The 18,133-nt window shown below is 45.3% G+C and overlaps 1 protein-coding gene across 1 annotated transcript; it reads right to left on the reverse strand.

Annotated features, from left to right (window-relative positions):
* Positions 1–2,252: 2,252 nt before the first annotated feature.
* Positions 2,253–17,132, reverse strand: LOC114607284 (uncharacterized). Its single transcript, XM_077916611.1, has 6 exons — positions 16,995–17,132; positions 9,633–10,131; positions 9,419–9,500; positions 8,645–8,727; positions 7,578–7,704; positions 2,253–6,795 (listed from the first exon to the last, which is right to left on the reverse strand). The coding sequence occupies exons 2-6, from the start codon at positions 10,044–10,046 to the stop codon at positions 5,120–5,122; spliced, it is 2,382 nt and encodes a 793-aa protein (XP_077772737.1). The 5' UTR covers positions 10,047–10,131; positions 16,995–17,132; the 3' UTR covers positions 2,253–5,119.
* Between the last annotated feature and the right edge of the window lie 1,001 nt (positions 17,133–18,133).

Below are 18,133 nucleotides of genomic sequence, written 5' to 3' on the forward strand. Positions count from 1 at the left end.
TAAGTTTCTAAAATTTTATTGCCCCTAGAAATTGAGCTCTGAGGTGTGTTTTTTTAAATCGTGCCCTTCACTGATCATTTGAGCATCTGCAAGCCAAAGCCTATTAAAGTATAAAGTGGAAGAGAACATAACTCTTCCCCGATACCTTTTCTCCCAGGACCTTTTGTTCTCCAAGAGAAAAATTTCGAAAGGAGATTGCAGCATGACGCTGTTAGATTGTAGTACATGAAACGGTTCGATTCTGTCACCTTTGGTTGGAATGGGGATAATAGATTCTTATGTGTTATTCTGATGTACATGTGTTATTTATTTTTATTTATTAGCTAATTATATTGACATCCCCCCATTCTTCCAAGGAGCTCAAAGCACCATACATGGACTTTTCCCAGCAACACAGGGAAGCAGGTCAGGCTAAGAGAATGACAGAGTGGGGATTCGAACCTCGGTCTCCCAGGTCTTACTCAGCTACGAGTGATCGCACATGCACATGAAAGCTCATACCAATAACAAACTTAGTTGGTCTCCAAGGTGTTACTGGAAGGAATTTTTTTTGTTTTGTTTCGACTATGGCAGACCAACACGGCTACTTACCTGTAACTAATATTATGAGGCAGTTTGTTTTTTCTAGTATAATTTTGTTCCAAGATGCAAACACACTCTTGGCTTTTAAAACTGGTGATAATACACACCAACTGTTTCCCTCGGTGGTCTAAACTCAAAAGCCTGGTGACTTGTGCTCTGTGTGGGGCTGCCCTTGAGCTTGTTCCAGAAGCTGCAGTGAGTGTACAGTGCAGTGGCATAACTGCCCACTGAGGCAGACCCCTGCCACTCTGTTATGTCCCTGTGGAAAGAATTGCACTTGATAGCTGCCAATCTTACTTCAAAAGCAATAAATCATACTCTGATAATGACTAATACTTTGTTTTTATGCATTATCTAAAAGGAAACGCAAACCTATGCCACTTCCCCTTTCAGAAATGTTTAATTGCTAATTGAATTGACTTTTATTGTTATTATTCATCCACCGTTGGTCCACACCTTACACTCAGCTCTCGTTTGTGGCTCCTAGAAGCTCTTGGTATGCAAATGTGGCCACATCTTGGGTAATGGCTTTGGTCTGCTAAACCAGGTGAGGGTAGCTGATGGGTCTTAAACCCTTGGTGACTTAGGGACTTACCTATCTTCTGCATGTGAAGACAGGCTCGGCCAGATTGAGCCATCAAGACCAATAGGTCCAACAATCAAGAAGGTAGTTTCTGCACAAGGAAATAAGGAGCAGGTGTGGCTTTTCAACCTGGGAAGGTAGTCCATCTAGAAGAAAAACTCTGATCCTAAACCTTGGCTGCCTTGCAGCTGTACTCATTTGTGAGAAAGGCTTGGGGAATAAATCCTGAGGAACAATCTGTAGCCTTGCGGGATACCTTTGGGAGAAGAAAAGGCTAAGGAGTAAACACTGTACAAATCTGAAGTCCCTACGGTGTCTTGTATGCCTCCTTCCAGCAGCCAAGCAGGTGCCAAACATATTGTTCTGATTTTTTTGGACCACACTAGGCAGCCCAGGACCTCCATACACACTGCCCAGGCCTATGCCCTGGAGATACCGCCATTCATCAAGAGACCAAAGGGCAGTTTGCAACATAGAACACATCATTGAAGAGACAAATGATGCCTTGCCCAAGATTTCATTAATCAGGTGGCAGCACCAAATATGGGGAATCACCATAGCTCAGTAGTAGAGCATCTGTTTGTCATGCACAATGTTTGACCCCAGGCTTATCCCTACAGAGATAACACAACAGCTTTCCAGGTTAATTAGCTGTAAGGCAGTTAGCATAGTGGCCCTCTGCTCTCTAAGATGTCAGCTGCCACAGCAATTACTTTCTTGAGCCACTTTAGCACTGTAATGCATACCTTTTCTATTTAAAAGGGTTAATTTTTAATTCATGGCAGTATGTGAACATCTACTGACACATTTGCACTTTTTATAGATGGCCAAGCTTGCAGGCGCATGACTAAGTGCTGAAATTCTCCATGATGCTCACTAGATTCTAAACATTTGGGGGAAAGGGTGTGCCTCTTTTCTTCATTTTCATTATCAGTTATTTCTACCTAAGAAATTGGGAGAAAGCAGCAGGGTTCGTCGGGGTTCAGATTAATGAGCCAACTATGGTGTAATTCTTCTGCAATAAGTATGATATATTATTACCTGTGAAGTGAAGCCACACTTGAAACACTACAGCAGGAGTCCAAGGGATTTTCCTAGGAAGCACTTTATTTAGTCTCATCTGCAATTATGTGTGCTGAACACACAACAAACACATAGATAATATGAAATTACTGAGAGCTATTGTCTCCAAACATTAAACCCATGCAAAGAGATTCATAGAACAGTACAAATGATTCCCCCTCCCATGAATTCACTAGGCAAACAAATTTTTATGATACTTTACCGTATATGAAATGGAACATTTCTACTGTAACATTAAATCTTAAGATACTCTGCTTTGACACCGAAGTATCTCTAGTCTATCCATCTATATAAGGTAAAAGGTAAAGGTACCCCTGCCCGTACAGGCCAGTCTTGACAGACTCTAGGGTTGTGCACCCATCTCACTCAAGAGGCTGGGGGCCAGCGCTGTCCGGAGACACTTCCAGGTCACGTGGCCAGCGTGACATCGCTGCTCTGGCGAGCCAGAGCCGCACACGGAAACGCCGTTTACCTTCCCGCTAGTAAGCGGTCCCTATTTATCTACTTGCACCCGGGAGTGCTTTCGAACTGCTAGGTTGGCAGGCGCTGGGACCGAGCAACGGGAGCGCACCCCACCGCGGGGATTCGAACCGCCGACCTTTCGATCGGCAAGCCCTAGGCGCTGAGGCTTTTACCCACAGCGCCACCCGCGTCCCTATCCATCTATATAGAAACCCAAAAAAGTCACAATGCACCAAAGGAACTTTTTTAAAAAAAACAACAAAAACCCCAACAATTCAAAATAAATTCAGGTGTGGGTTGTGTGTGCCGGGGGAAATGTGCTTTAAATGAAAGGTGTGTACAAAGTCTCAGTGGCACTCGAGGTTCCGCAGCTTCAGATTTCTTGACCTAAGGAACAGGACAGCCAATAGCTAAGCAGGTTAAAGGGTGTGATATGATTTCTGTGACCAGTTGTTTAATTCCAGGTTAGAAGGTGGGTGCCCTAGTCCAGGAGCACATGGACTGTGCCAGATTCCTCTCTGGAAGCTGCAGAACCCAACATCATGGACACTGTCTTTGGGGCAAGGCGCCATCTTTTCACGAACTTCTGAAAGACTTTATTTCGATTTCATTGTTTGGAAGACTGTATTCTCGTCTGGTTTTCATATGTGACGGTGGACAATGCAAAAAGTTACCCTTGCAATTAACTGTCCACTTTGCAGCAAAAGCCATAATTTCTATTTATTCATTTATTTTAAAGATGATGGGATTAAGAGGACTGGGAGGTAAGAGGACTGGGAGGTAAGAGAGAGGATTGCTCAGCTATGAAGCTCAGGGCCAGCCAGTCACAGTCTCTCAGCCTAAACTACCTTACAGGATGGTTCATTTAAGTATTTATAGACAGCTGTATCATCAAAATATACTACAGGAGTTTAGAGCAATATAAGAACATAAAACCAATTAATATCATAAAAATTAAAATTAAAAGCAAGTTAATTAAAAACAAGTTAAAAATAAAATTTAAAAACAAGCATCAATAGACCCCTGAAGGGGTGTACGTACTCTTAATGGAATAGAAACAAAAATAGCAGGCAGTTAAAAGTTGGCACAGCAGGAACCTACGGAATCTCTAGTGGCAGGATGTTCCACAGGACTGGGCCCATGACAAGAAACGCTAAAATAAAGCCTTGAAATCAACATTGGTAAAAGATGCACAGCTGTGAGCTGGGTCTTTCACCAAACACCTGCTTTTCTCCTCTGCCACTCTGACCAGACCACTTCAGCCCTAATGTAGCAAAGAATGAGATGTGTGGTGGAATGCAACTGACTTTTTAAAAAATAAAGGTTTCAATGAAATTTTGTGTACACAAACGAATGCTTTCAAATGTCCCCATTTCCATTTTTGTCACTTTATTACAACTGTAACAACAGGTATTATAATGCTGTTCCTCTATTCCTAATTTAACCAAGGTTGCTCCACAACAACCACCCCTCTCACCCTCCAACCGTCTCTACTGAAGAGGCCAGAGACCATCTTGGCCATCTCCAGAAGACCAGTTCTCAGCCTTGTAGGCCTTTTTCCACCTGGCCTGGGAGGGCCCAGACGGAAGGACTGACTCCAGCTGCAAAGGCTGAGCCTGCTGAACAGGCTCTGGGGCGTAGGGATTTTGGGGTGGGGAGGCTGTTGCTGTTACTTTTTCCCCTCTTGTATATTTATTTTAGATCTTGTTGCAATTGTTGTGGAAACTGTTGAGCTTGATTGTATATTTTTAATGTTTCGTTCATTGTTTATGACTATTTTTCGGACACCATATTTATTCAAACCTCCTTTGATACTCAGCCAATCACCTCTCACCCCAGCATTCCAAACTCTGCCCCACCTCCCTAGCTAACAGTACCTTAAATCTACTGTTATACTATACTTATTATGAATTACTTTGATACAGGTGCATACAACTTTACATACAAATGGAGCCCGAGAGAGATACAATAGCCATCTTCTAAGATCAAAAGGGCTGTCACATGGAAGATGGAGAAAACTTGTGTTCTCTTGCTCCAGGAGCAGGACCTGAAGATATGGATTAAAGTAACAATAAAGGAGATTCCAACTAAACATCAGACAAGAACTTAGACAATACCATAATAGCTATTCAACAATGGAAGGGAATTCCCACAGAAGGATTGGGTGGCCATCTGTCTGAGATACTTTAGCTGAGATTCCAGCCTTGAGGGGATTGGGGTAAATGAACCTCAGGGTCAATTGATCGCTACAATTTTATGATTCTCTCCTCTGGAAGATCTTTCATGGGAAGTAAGATGGATTCTCTGACTGAAGCTCTTAGCACATTAGAAGCATTGATATGGTTTCTCCCCTGTATGAATTATTTTATGGGTCACGAGATTGATGTTCTGACTGAAGCTGTTTCCACATTACGAGAAATGATATTGTTCCTCTCTTCTGTGAGTTCTGTGATGGGAAGTGAGATGGGTGCTTTGGCTGAAGCTCTTTCCACATTCCAAGCATTGATATGGTTTCTCCCCACGGTGAATACTTTGATGTCGACGGAAGTTTGTGCTTGTATTAAACCTCTTTCCACATTCCAAGCACTGATAGGGTTTCTCCCCAGTGTGGATTCTCTGATGGGAAGTAAGATTGGCCCTCTTACAAAAGCTCTTTCCACATTCCATGCACTGATAGGGTTTCTCCCTTGTATGAGTTATTTGATGGGCGGTGAGATGGGCACTCTCACTGAAACTCTTTCCACATTCCATACACTGAAATGGTTTCTCGCCTTTATGAATTATTTGATGGGAAATGAGACTTTCTTTCCAGGTAAAGCTCTTTCCACATTCCATGCAGTGATATGGTTTCTCCCCTGTATGAATTCTTTGATGAGCCGTGAGATTGGTGCTCCGACTGAAGGTCTTTCCACATTCCAAGCACTGATATGGCTTCTCCCCCGTATGAATTATTTGATGGGATGTGAGATAGGTGCTCTTATTGAAGCTCTTTCCACATTCCAAACACTGATAGGGTTTCTCCCCTGTATGGATCATTTCATGGGAAGTGAGACTTTCTTTCCAGGTGAAGCACTTTCCACATTCCAGGCACTGGTAGGGTTTCTCCCCTGTATGAATTCTTTGATGGGACGTGAGATAGGCACTCTTACTGAAACTCTTTCCACACTCCAAGCACTGATATGGTTTTTCCCCACTGTGAATTCTTTGATGGGACGTGAGATTGCCCCTCTCTCTGAAGTTTTTTCCACATTCCAAGCACTTGTAGGGTTTTTCCCCTGTATGAATTCTTTCATGGGTTGTGAGATTGGCACTCTGACTGAACCTCTTTCCACAGTCCAAGCACTGATATGGTTTCTCCCCTGTATGAATTCTTTGATGGGATGTGAGATTGGCGCTTTTATTGAAGCTCTTTCCACATTCCAAGCACTGATATGCTTTTTCCCCGTTGTGAATTCTTCGATGGGCCGTGAGCTTGCCCATCTCACTGAAGCTTTTTCCACATTCCAAGCATGGATAGGGCTTCTCCCCTGTATGAATACTTTGATGGGATGTGAGACTTTTCTTCCAGGTGAAGCTTTTTCCACATTCCAAGCACTGATAGGGCTTCTCCCCAGTGTGGATTCTTTGGTGGCAAGTGAGATGAGTGCTCTGACTGAAGCTCTTTCCACATTCCAAACACTGATAAGGTCTCTCCCCTGTATGAATTCTTTGATGGGAAATGAGATTGGCCCTCTCACTAAAGCTTTTTCCACATTCCAAACACTGATACGGTTTCTCTGTTGTATGAATTCTTTGATGGGCCGTGAGCTTGCCCCTCTCGCTGAAGGTCTTTCCACATTCCAAGCAGTAATATAGTTTCTCCCCTGTATGAATTCTTTGATGAGACGTGAGACTTTTCTTCCAAGTGAAGTTCTTTCCACATTCCAAACACTGATACAGTTTCTTCCAAATGGGATTTATTTGATGGGAAGTGGAATGGGAACTCTGACTGTAGCTCTGTCCAAACTCTGAATATGGATATGTCTTTTCCACTGTGTGGATGATGTCGTGGTCTCCCTCGTTCTTAATTTCCAAGTCATCATTATCTGTAACAAAGAGAGAAATGGATTAGAGCCTCGGCAAGAGATGGAGCCCCAAATTATTGAACATTGCTCATAAACACATGTGATAGATTAAGTACAGAAGGGAGTTATATGTGAGGTCTTACTGCCTTAGTTTACTGGCACTAACAGGGATATTTATGGGAGCCTGAGATTCCAAAAGCCTGGCTCTTTTCTAGGATGGATTTTGTTTGGCCACATCATGGAATCTTTGATCAACCAAAAGCCGACACAAGCAAAAACGGAAAAACCTGCCAGGGAGCTACACCAACTTCCCTAATAATTCTGAAGCTTATAAAAAGGGCCAGGCATTTAAGGCCAACCTGATTATGTTTTAAAAAGGCATAACTTGGAGAATAAGATTTGCAGACTAAACAGTAGATAGCTGTGCATTCAAGGTGAGCTGTAGAGGTGTCAGAGTCCCAGATGCTGTTGGTGCACTATTGAGCCGCATCAAAATATAGGAGGTTCATCACCTGTATTGATTTTCAAAACAGATACAGTGGTGCCTCGCAAGACGAAATTAATTCGTTCTGCGAGTTTTTTCGTCTTGCGATTTTTTCGTCTTGCGAAGTACCTCTTCAAGCAATGCACCCTGGGTATTAACGGTTTTAAGAAAAAGGAAACAAACTTGCAAGACAAACTTGAAGCAAGCCCATAGGGAAATTCGTCTTGCGAAGCAACTCAAAAACCGAAAAACTCTTTCATCTTGCGAGTTTTTCGTCTTGCGAGGTACCACTGTATTGTGACGCAATAGGGAGCCTTACCAAGCGAGTCCATGATCTCACGATTCTCCCCCATGACTTCCTTATGCAGAGCTCTCTGGTCAGGATCCAGGAACGCCCACTCCTCATCTGTGAAATGAACAGCTACATCTTCAAAGCACACTGGACCCTAAAAGAAAAAGAAAGTATCTCTTCTTAGAAAACATACAGATTATCCACTACACATTTCTTTCTTACTTTAATGGATTACTTTTTTGCTGCACATTTTAATTATGGATGCTTCTTTTAATGTCTTAAGGTCATTCTATTACTTTGTATTTTAATTATGGCTATTAATCTATTTTGAAATACAGTGGTGCCCCGCAAGACGAATGCCTCGCAAGACGAAAAACTCGCAAGACGAAAGAGTTTTCCGTTTTTTGAGTCGTTCCGCAAGACGAATTTCCCTATGGGCTTGCTTCGCAAGACGAAACGTCTTGCGAGTTCTTGCGAGTTTGTTTCCTTTTTCTTAAAGCCGCTAAGCCGTTAATAGCCGCTAAGCCGCTAATAGCCGTGCTTCGCAAGACGAAAAAACCGCAAGGCGAAGAGACTCGCAGAACGGATTAATTTCATCTTGCGAGGCACCACTGTAGATGGAATGCCACACTGTGTTCTACAAAACATTTTGTCTCTGCAAGCATTTCTCTCTCTTCTCTCCCCATGTGCAGTTCTGTGGCGGGGACCCTCCTGATGCACTAAAGCTTCAAGGGGCGCATGGGGGCGCAGAGAGCAGGAGGAGGGGGGGGAGCCCCATTGTGCAACTGATGAGGCTGCTTAGGTGACTCCTGGCAACTGTTTTGTATGGTTTAACTACTATTTTCACATTCAACAATCAATATATAAATAAAATAGCAACCAGTGGTATATGATACTACAAGTACTCAGAAGGCAAATTAAGGTGAGGCAGCTGTTCATTATTCTCAGCACATAAACCTCCTTGAATGGCATGTTCAGCCTTTGTTAATGTCAGCTCTGACAGAAGCCAAGAGGAGAGAGGTTTATCCTGGCCCAGAGGCACCCGGGCTGCCCTGCCCCTCAGCCTATTTGCCCACAATGCTCCTTCTCCCTACCTGATCTGGTTCCACAGCGGCTGCTACTCCTTTGCCACCATGAAAAGATGGATAAGCAGGTCTTGCCAGCATCCTTCTGTCACCTGTGAGAGATAAAGGTAAGTAGGAAGCCACGGGTGTGTGCTCTCAGAGGTGAAGCAGCGCACCTCTAACTACAGATGGGCCTTCGAAAAAGTGCCACCAGCTGAGTGCATTTTGATGTTGGTACCCATTTCGTATTTTAATTGTGCAAAAATACTGTAGATTCTGGCGTATTAGATGACCCCCCCCCCCAAATTGGCAGCTGCAATTTGGGGCTTCGTCTTATAAGCCCAGTCGCCTAATACGCTGGGCAGCTCCGCACCGGGAGAAAGCCGCCTGGCGCAGAGTGGAGCCCACCACCCCTCCTGCTGCTTCCGAAGTAGGGGGGGCGGGATCCATGCCGAGCGGCTTTCTCCCGGTGCGGAGCAGAGCCAGCTGCCCGCTGCTTCAAAAGCAGCAGCGGGAGGGCGGGCCCCGTGCCAGGAGAAAGTCGCCTGGAGTGGAGTGGAGCCCACTACACCTGCTGCTGCTTCCGAAGCAGCAGTGGGCGGGCTCCGTGCCGCCCATACCCAGCGTATAAAATGACCCCCGGCTTTTTAACCTCTTTTCCGGGGTTAAAAAGTCGTCTTATACGCTGGAATCTATGGTACATATCCCCTCCTTTAGGCTCTTGACCCCAAGTATCCTCAAAAACATGAAAAGAACCCCCAGATGCAAAGAATGTGACCAAACGGAGAAAAAACTCCATCTTACCCAGGGGTGTCTCTCTGGAGTCCAATGCAGTCCTCTCTGCCTCAGAGGAATCAGGGTCAATTTCTGCAAAGATGACTGTTCCCTGATATAGCAACAAGGATTCAAAACACAGATTGAGGAGAAAGATTAGAAAAGAAGTGGCAGAGACCAAAAAAAAGGATCTCCCATATCATTCAGAGCCCCTTGAGGGTATCCTGAGGAAAGTTTCTCTCACCTGCTGCTCTGCCTGCTTCCTCTCTTCTGCCTGACTCAGGAGGAAACCTTCGGCCAGGGCCACCGCCTGGGAACTGGTCTCTGCTCCACATTCCCTCACCCAGCTCTCCATCTCCGGTGGAAGGACAGCCAGGAACTGCTCCAAGATCACCAGGTCCAGCATCTGAGCTTTTGTATGCCTTTCTGGCTTCAGCCACTGACGGAAAAGGCGGTAGAGTCGGCTGCAAACCTCTCGGGGTCCTTCGGCCTCCTGGTAGCAGAACTGCCTGAACCGCTGGCTCTGCACATCTGAGTGGAGGGTGTCCTCTTCACCCAGGATCTTTTGAACGGAGATTTCCCATAATCCCCCGCTGCTCTCAGTTTCGATGGCATGGTCTCTTCCTGCTTCAGGGCCAGCTGACTCTAGCTCATCCATCTGGGCTCTCAGGAAGCCTCCAAGAGATCGGAAGATTGGTCTTCTGCCCAGTTCTGTTTGTCCTAATGAGAGGTGTTAGCAAATCCTACAAAGCAAATACATTGTTTTGTTATAAGACTAATACACGGTCAGGAGAAGAAAAAGGTACCCTGAGCAAGCATGGATGAGTCTTACTAGAAACCAGGGCTGGATTCCACCACAGCCCAGAGTCTGAGCTTTCTTTAACAAAGGAAGCCCTCCTTTGATAGATTCTAAAGATAGAGGTGGATTCTCCCTGCCGGATTTAAGATTATATTATGAAGCATCCTGTTTATGCTGGCTAAGGGAATGTATATTATTTAAAAACTCATTTTAGATCTCAAAGTTTATGACAATAGATAAGGTTGGCATGCATTTTTGTGGTACAAGAAGGTTAAAGTACATACAGCTTTCCTAAATCATGTAGTAAGAAAATCGGTTTATGAAGTATAGAGAAAATATAAAAATCCATTAGAGTAAAAAACACCATGGTGGCTTGACCCACAGGAAGCGGTATCTTTGAAAAAATTCAGTATGAGAAATGACTTGGCAACTTACAAAGAACTGTTAATGGAAGTAGGACATCAACTAAGATTTAAGAGCTTTGAGAGTATAAGAGAAGAATTAACTGATCGGTTACAATACCATGAGCTAAATGATATATTTAAGATGGATTAAAAGAAGGTTTTCTTAATAAAACCTCTAAATTTGAAAAAGAGCCGTTAGAAAACTAAATTGCTTTTTAAAATGTATAAATTCATATTAAAATATTAATATTAGAATAGCATACGAAAGATGAACAGGTTAAATCAGTTATGATACACTGGGTGAAGGACTCTGGATATAATATGCAAATTATAGCATGGGAGAAGCTATGGAGCTGGGATCTGAAGCATGTTATACATTGAAAGAAAATTGTATGAACATGATGTATCTTTGGTCTTTAACTCCTAGTAAACTAGCTAAAATGTACAAAACTAGGTCAAATACATGCTGGAAATGTAAGGAAAAAGAAGGCACATGTAAGGTAGTAAAAGAATTCTGGGAAATGATACATAATGAACTGAGGGGAAAATGTTTGAAATAACCTTTTCTAGAAAACTCGAAGCTTTTCTTTTAGGAATTCTAGGTGCTGAAATTCCAACAGATCAGAAAAGACTGTGACCACTGCTGCTCGGATGTTATTAGCCCAGAGATGGAAAGAAGACAGAGTCTTCTTCTTCTTCATACCAGAGAAGAATGGAAGATTAAGTTGATGGACTATGCCCAATTGGCAAAAATGACCAGAAGAATCAGAAACCAGGAAGACCAAAATTTTAACAAGGAATGGGGAAAATATATAATTTATCTTAAAAACCACTGTAAACAACTGAAATTATTAGTAGGATTAGAATAACACTTCTGGTTTAATGTTGAATTTCGGCTATAATAGATTTAAAAGATTTGGATTAATAGACAAGATGCAGGAGGAAAAGATTACCGTAATATAAGGACCCACCAAAGGGAGGAGGAAGTTCAGGAGATCCTTTGGAATTCTCTTTTTATGTTGGTTGTTTGATAATTTTGTAATTTTAAAAAATCTAAATAAATAAATAAATAAATAATCCTCCAGCCCTCCTGGAAAGAAAGTGACCATGCAAAATACGCAGGCAAGTAAAGGGATTTCTGTGAGATGAAGCAGCCTGGTTGTCCCTGCCTTTCTGTATTTTCAGTCAAAGAGCGAAGTCAGAAGTGTGATCCACATGTGAGTCGATCGACTACGGAATGTAATTTGGATACTAATCTAGTGGGGGTCCTAACCCAGGGATCCTCAAAAGTTGCTCTCCCTCCCATCCCCACTTTGGGGACAATTTCTTTCCTGCTTCTTTCTCGTTTTCTAGCACTTGGAATCTGCAACACTCTAAAGAGTGGGGTGGGGCACCCCCAAATGGGCAGGGTATAAATAATAAAATTGTTGTTGTTGTTTTCCTGAGGGCCAAGTGGGCGGGGTCAAAGGACACCACTTAAAAACGAAGTTAATTAGGAGTAATTTTCTTTCTGTGATTGCAAGTGGTTTTAAACTGTGCTTAATATTGTGTATACCAGGAATAGGCAAACTCGGCCCTCCAGATGTTTTGGGACTACAACTCCCATCATCCCTAGCTAACACGACCAGTGGATTTAACCTCCTTCCATCGGGCCTGTAAGACAGAGCTATTCTGCCTTTGAATTCAGCCTGATCTTTTATTTCTCTTCTCTTCCCTACCGCTCCCCTTTTATGAAGATCACCCGTTCTGAGACCCCACAGCTAATTCTCCCCTGGCCTCCTCGCTGGCCCAAGTAGGACCAATTCAGCCAGCTAGCCCTGGGGATTATCTAATGGATTTTTTTATTTTTATTGTTATTCATGTTTTTATACTGTATTTTATGCTGCTTTTACAATTAAGTGTTTTAAATTTGTTATTCACCGCCCTGAGCCCGGTTTTTGAACTGGGAAGGGTGGGATATAAATAAAATTATTATTATTATTATTATTATTATTATTATTATTATTATTATTATGCCCGGCATATACTGTCCTGGGAACTTAGGGTCAAGCACAGGTAATCAATATTAACAATATTATCAATAATAATGCTACATAGCGTATTCTGCCCCCCAGCCATATATTCCTGGGTGCCACACGGCCCCTGGAGGCTCAGGTGGCCTCAGTGACGGAGCAGGGCCCATTTCTAGCTCCAGCTCCTTTGCCAGCCACCATCCCTTGGGGGCGGAGGGGACGAGGCCATGGGGCTCCCCACTCGGGATCAGGTGGGGCATCGCAAGACCCTCCATGTGGAGCAGACGCCCTTGAAGGCAACTGTGAGGGACACTCTGGAGAGGCAGATTCTGCCAAAGGGCGGGCGTCTCTCTCTCTCTCTCTGATTGGCTGCCAGCCCTTTTGGAGGGAAAATCCAAGGAGCCCTTTTTGAGGGAAAGAGTTGGACAGGGCCTGATCAGAGAGGGGGAATTTATTATTATTATTATTATTATTATTATTATTATTACTACTACTACTACTACTACTACTATTATTATTATTATTATTACAGTGGTGCCCCACAAGACGAATGCCTCGCAAGACGAAAAACTCGCTAGACGAAAGGGTTTTCCGTTTTTTGAGTCGTTCCGCAAGACGAATTTCCCTATGGGCTTGTTTCGCAAGACGAAACGTCTTGCGAGTTCTTGCGAGTTTGTTTCCTTTTTCTTAAAGCTGCTAAGCCGTTAATAGCCGCTAAGCCGCTAATAGCCGTGCTTCGCAAGACAAAAAAACCGCAAGACGAAGAGACTCGCGGAACGGATTAATTTCGTCTTGCGAGGCACCACTGTATTTAATGGGGGGCAGTTAGCGGGGTGAGTCTGCCGTGTTATTAATCGGTGGCTAGCAGTGGGTTCTGCTACAACTTACAACCTGGTCCAAAATGGAGCAAACACATTATCGGCTGGGTTCCCTCTCTTTATTAACGACATTTCCCCCCCCCCCAATCTTTTCCCCCCAGAGCTCAAGGTGGCCTCCATGGATCTGCCCCTCCTCATTGAACCTCATTCCTGTTTTTGGTGTTCCGTTCATTTTGGGGCCCAATTTGAGGTGTTCACACCAGGGGTTCACTTAGGTCCCCAAGAATCTGAAGAACTGCCTCCTTTTCTACCGCCATAACCCCACTTCCAGGTTTTGGCTACACACTAAGCTACACACACAGCATCATGAAAAGGAGAAAAAACCCTCCCCAGGAATATCCCCACCCCTTCAGGATTGGGCTGCACCTGGTTGATCTAAATTTGAATTTAAACATAAACTACTATCTTCACTTTCCTCATGAGAAGAGAAGACTCTCTGGAAAAGACCCTGATGTTGGGAAAGATGGAGGGCACAAGAAGAAGGGGATGACAGAGGACAAGATGGTTAGACAGCGTTCTCGAAGCTACAAACATGAGTCTGACCAAACTGTGGGATGCCGTGAAAGACAGAAGTGCCTGGCGTGCTCTGGTCCATGGGATCACGAAGAGTCGGACACGACTAAACGACTAAACAACAACAACAACAACAACAACAACAACAACAATCTTTACTTTGAACCCAGGTTCATCAATAGACCAATTACTTGATATTGTTTCATTGGTAACATAGGGATGTGTGCTAAGTCCCTACCCTATACATACGATTGTGTATCATCTGACCCATCTACTGCAATTATTAAGTTTGCAGATGACACCACCGTAATCGGTTTAGTAACAGGTGGAGACGAATCAGCGTATAGAGGGGAGGTCCAAAAAATATCTACCGTATTTTTTGCCCTATAGGACGCACGGGCCCATAGGACGCACCTAGTTTTTTTGGGGGGGAAATCAAGGGGGGAAAATTTATTTTCCCCCCCCAGGTTTGCGCAGCCACCCCCAAGCTAGAAGAGGGAGACGGAGCGCTCCGTCTCCCTCTTCTGACTTCAGGGACAGCCTCTCTAGCCTCCGTGGCTCTAGCCTCCTTGCCAGCTGCCAGCCTCCAGATCAGGTCGGGGAATAGCAGGGTGGCGGCGCTCCGCCTCCCCGCTATCCCCCGAGCTTGTGGGGCTGGCGGGGGGAAGAAGCAAGCTTGCTTCTCTCCCCCCCCCCCCCCGCCAGCCTCCAGACCAGGTCGGGGAATAGTGGGGTGGCGGCGCTGCGCCACCCCACTGTCCCCTGAGCTTTTGGGCTGCAGGCTGCTGCCCGCAAGCCTTGTGAGCCCGCGGGACCTCCCGCCGGGCTTGCAAGACTTGAGGATAGCTTCCTGAAGCCTGCATTCGCCCCATAGGACGCACACACATTTCCCCTTCATTTTTGGAGGGGAAAAAGTGTGTCCTATGGGGCGAAAAATACGGTACATGGTGCCTAGGGAACAACTTGCACCTTAATACCAGCAAGACAAAGGAGATGGTATTGGACAAAGGAGATGGTGTTGGAGGAAGAGAGGAGAACTAGCCCCACTGTGTGGAGAGAGTCTCTTCCTTTAAATTCCTAGGAGTTTATCTCAGTGAAGACCTTACTTGGGAAATCAATACAACCCAGGTGGTTAAGAAAGCCCAACAGAGACTCCATCTCCTCAGAGTATTGCGGAAGAACGATGTCAATCAACATCTGATGATCTCCTTCTACCGGTCCACAATAGAAAGTGTCCTTTCCTACTGCATCACGGTGTGGGACGCGGGTTTGACATCAACAGATAGGAAGTGCCTACAGAGGGTGGTGAATACAGCACAAGATATTATGGGCTGTCCCATGAATCCGCTGGATGACATCGCGGAAGAACATTGCCTCAGGAGGGTGAGGAAAATTCTCAGGGATGATTCATACCCTGGCCGGCACTTTCTTGACCTCCTGCCCTCGGGCAGAAGATATAGAAACAGGATTAGTCGTGCCAACAGGGTGAAGAACAGCTTCTATCTGTGGGCTGTTAGGCTGCTGAATGAAAAGATAACAACAGGGCAACTGACTTTCAGTAAATGAGGGGAATTAAGACTAAGAGAGCTGAGTGGGGGGGGGTGTGCTCGTGTAATCTCACTGTACACAAGTTGTACAAGTGACAATAAAGTATTTCAATTTCAATAGGAGGAAAAATGACTATTTTTCACACTTGACCTCAGTGCAACCCCAAGGGCTCCTGGCCAGGCCTTTGGCTATAAGATGCTCAATGTTATCTGTTAACTCGGTCCTGTTTCCCCCTTTTCTGCTTTAGGTTAAACCAATTCATGAACTGAGAACTCAGACACCCCAATAATAATCAACCATGTGTTGCAGATATTCCTGCCCATTTATTATGCTATTTTTGTGATGCAGAAAAGACTTGGTCTTTTGTTTTCCCTTATCCTTTATTCTTCCGATGATCCCTGTTCATAAAACCTAATAAAGTTATCCAAAGACACACACACACACACACACAAAAGCACAACACACATTGCCAGCCCCCCCCCCCGGCTGCATCTGCAAAGCAGGATGAGACCCCTTTAAGGAGTCCAAAGAATCCTGGGAACTGTAGTTTGTAAAGGGTGCTGGGAGTTCCTAGGAGATACGCCCCTTAAGAGTGTCTGAGCAATTCAATCTTTTTGCCAGGAAACTCTGGGAATTACAGGGAACCAGGCAGAGGGCCTTCTCGGTGGTGGCGCCCACCCTGTGGAACGCCCTCCCACCAGATGTCCAAGAGAACACCAACTACCAGACTTTTAGAAGACATCTGAAGGCAGCCCTGTTTAGAGAAGCTTTTCATGTTTGATGCAATAGTGTATTTTAATATTTTGTTGGAAGCCGCCCAGAGTGGCTGGGGAAGCCCAGCCAGATGGGCGGGGTATTAATAATAAAATAATAATAATAATAATAATAATAATAATAATAATAATAATAATAATAATAATAATAATAATAATATAGCCCAGTCAGAGGGAGCCGGTGGGAGGGGGTCTCCCAGTTAAGGATGCTGAGGGTTGCTAAGAGACCCCCCCCCCAAAAAAAAGGGTTCTAAGAATTTGTGCTTCATGCCAGGGAAATCTGGGAATTATTGCTCGGCCAGAGGCGGCCCTCCACCTCTCCGCCTTCCTTATTGATGGAGTGCACAGCTCAGGTTTTCCTTTGATCTTTTGCTTATATTTCACGCCCCGTCCAGCTGAAGCCTCTGCTCGCCCCTGTGGCTGATCCTGATCCGTCTTTCCTGCATGCTCTTTTCCCCTGACCCAGAGACACCCCCCCCCCAGTAGCAAGCAGCAGCCCAGGGATCCTAAGAAAGACTAGAGCGCCAGGCTTGCTGCAAACACGTCCCCTCCCTGCCTTTTCATGGAGGGCTAGGGCAGGACCCTCTGCTCCCAGACTTGGGGGTCCCCACATGCATTAGCTGAGCAGCCGCCACCCCCCAGCACACACCCCCTCCAGCCCCTTCTCCCCCAGACTCACCAAACCCCAGAATGCGCCACGGAGGCAGCGCTTGCTCCGCAGACAAGACAAAAAGCACCAGCCTCCCTTTGCAGGAAGCGATGGGGGGGAGGGGGTGTTGCAATGGAGGACCTGCCCCTCCTGTCTTGCCTGTCCTGTCTAGGAATGCAGATCAGTGCCTTTTAACCCTTGCAAAGCCGAGCTCACCCCTCCCTCCCTCTGCCCAGGAGGTTTTATTTGGGGGGGCCCCTCTGGTTTGGGATCTGAACTGCTCCCTGCCTTGGCCAGCAAAAAGAAGCGCAGGGGGAAATGCTTCCAGCCAAGAGCCCCCCCCCCAAATGAATGCTCTCTGGGTGTGCGCAATGCACGGGGCTCCTGATTTCAAGAAAGAAAGTGCAGAAGGGGGGGGGGGGAGCTTGGTGTCTCGGCTTTGCAAGGGTTAAAAGGAGCCGCGCTGGATTCCTAGAAAGGAGAGGAGGAGAGGCAGGTCCTCCAGAGCAAAATTCCTTGGCTTTTGTCTCTCTCTGCAAGCCAAGCGCTGCCTAGGAGGCGCCTCCTGGGATCCGGCGAGTCTCTTCTCTCTTCCCCCTTCGGGCTGCAATGGGGAGAAGGGAGTCTCAGAGAGGGTGCGTGGGAGGCTTGTTCAGATCATGCAACGGGGATGAGCAAGGAGCAGAGTGGGGACTCCTGTGGACTGATTCTGCAGGGCATCTGTTCTGATGCTGAGTTCCTCCTGTTACGGAAATTACGGGGGTGGCGCACAACTTGTTAAACGCTACAAATATTATGCATAAATGTATCCTTTCGACTTGGCAGCTCAGGGAAGTTACCTAGCTTTAACAATCATATAAAATCAACTCCTTTGCCAGCTTCCTCCATTTCAACACTATGACTCTTTTCCCTGCCCCCCCCCCCAAGCCTGAGGACATGTATACACACCTCCTACCCCAGGAAGTTCCCAGAGGTGGCAATTGCTGAGCTGATTGTCGGCCAAGGAAAGCCGAATCCCATCACCAAACTTGCCAAGGGGTCCAGACATGCAAAGGAAGTTCTCTTGTACTTGTCTGGACATGTTTGCCAAGGTTGAACTAGTGTAACCCCTGTTCTCATTATTCCTTTTTTTTTCTTTTTTCTTTTTTTGTTAAAGCCAGGGTAAGTGC

Source organism: Podarcis muralis, chromosome 12 (assembly GCF_964188315.1).
Source record: "Podarcis muralis chromosome 12, rPodMur119.hap1.1, whole genome shotgun sequence".
Classification (NCBI taxonomy): Eukaryota; Metazoa; Chordata; class Lepidosauria; order Squamata; family Lacertidae; genus Podarcis; species Podarcis muralis.

What these genes read in the sequence shown, in the direction of transcription:
- LOC114607284 (XM_077916611.1), bottom strand. Translation starts at nt 10,046, where the DNA reads ATGGATGAGCTAGAGTCAGCTGGCCCTGAAGCAGGAAGAGACCATGCC. An exon ending in CCGCTGTGGAACCAGATCAG is followed by an intron (nt 7,705 to 8,644) that starts GTAGGGAGAAGG and finishes TTTTTCTTTTAG; the next exon opens with GGTCCAGTGTGCTTTGAAGA. An exon ending in TGAGATCATGGACTCGCTTG is followed by an intron (nt 6,796 to 7,577) that starts GTAAGGCTCCCT and finishes TCTTTGTTACAG; the next exon opens with ATAATGATGACTTGGAAATT.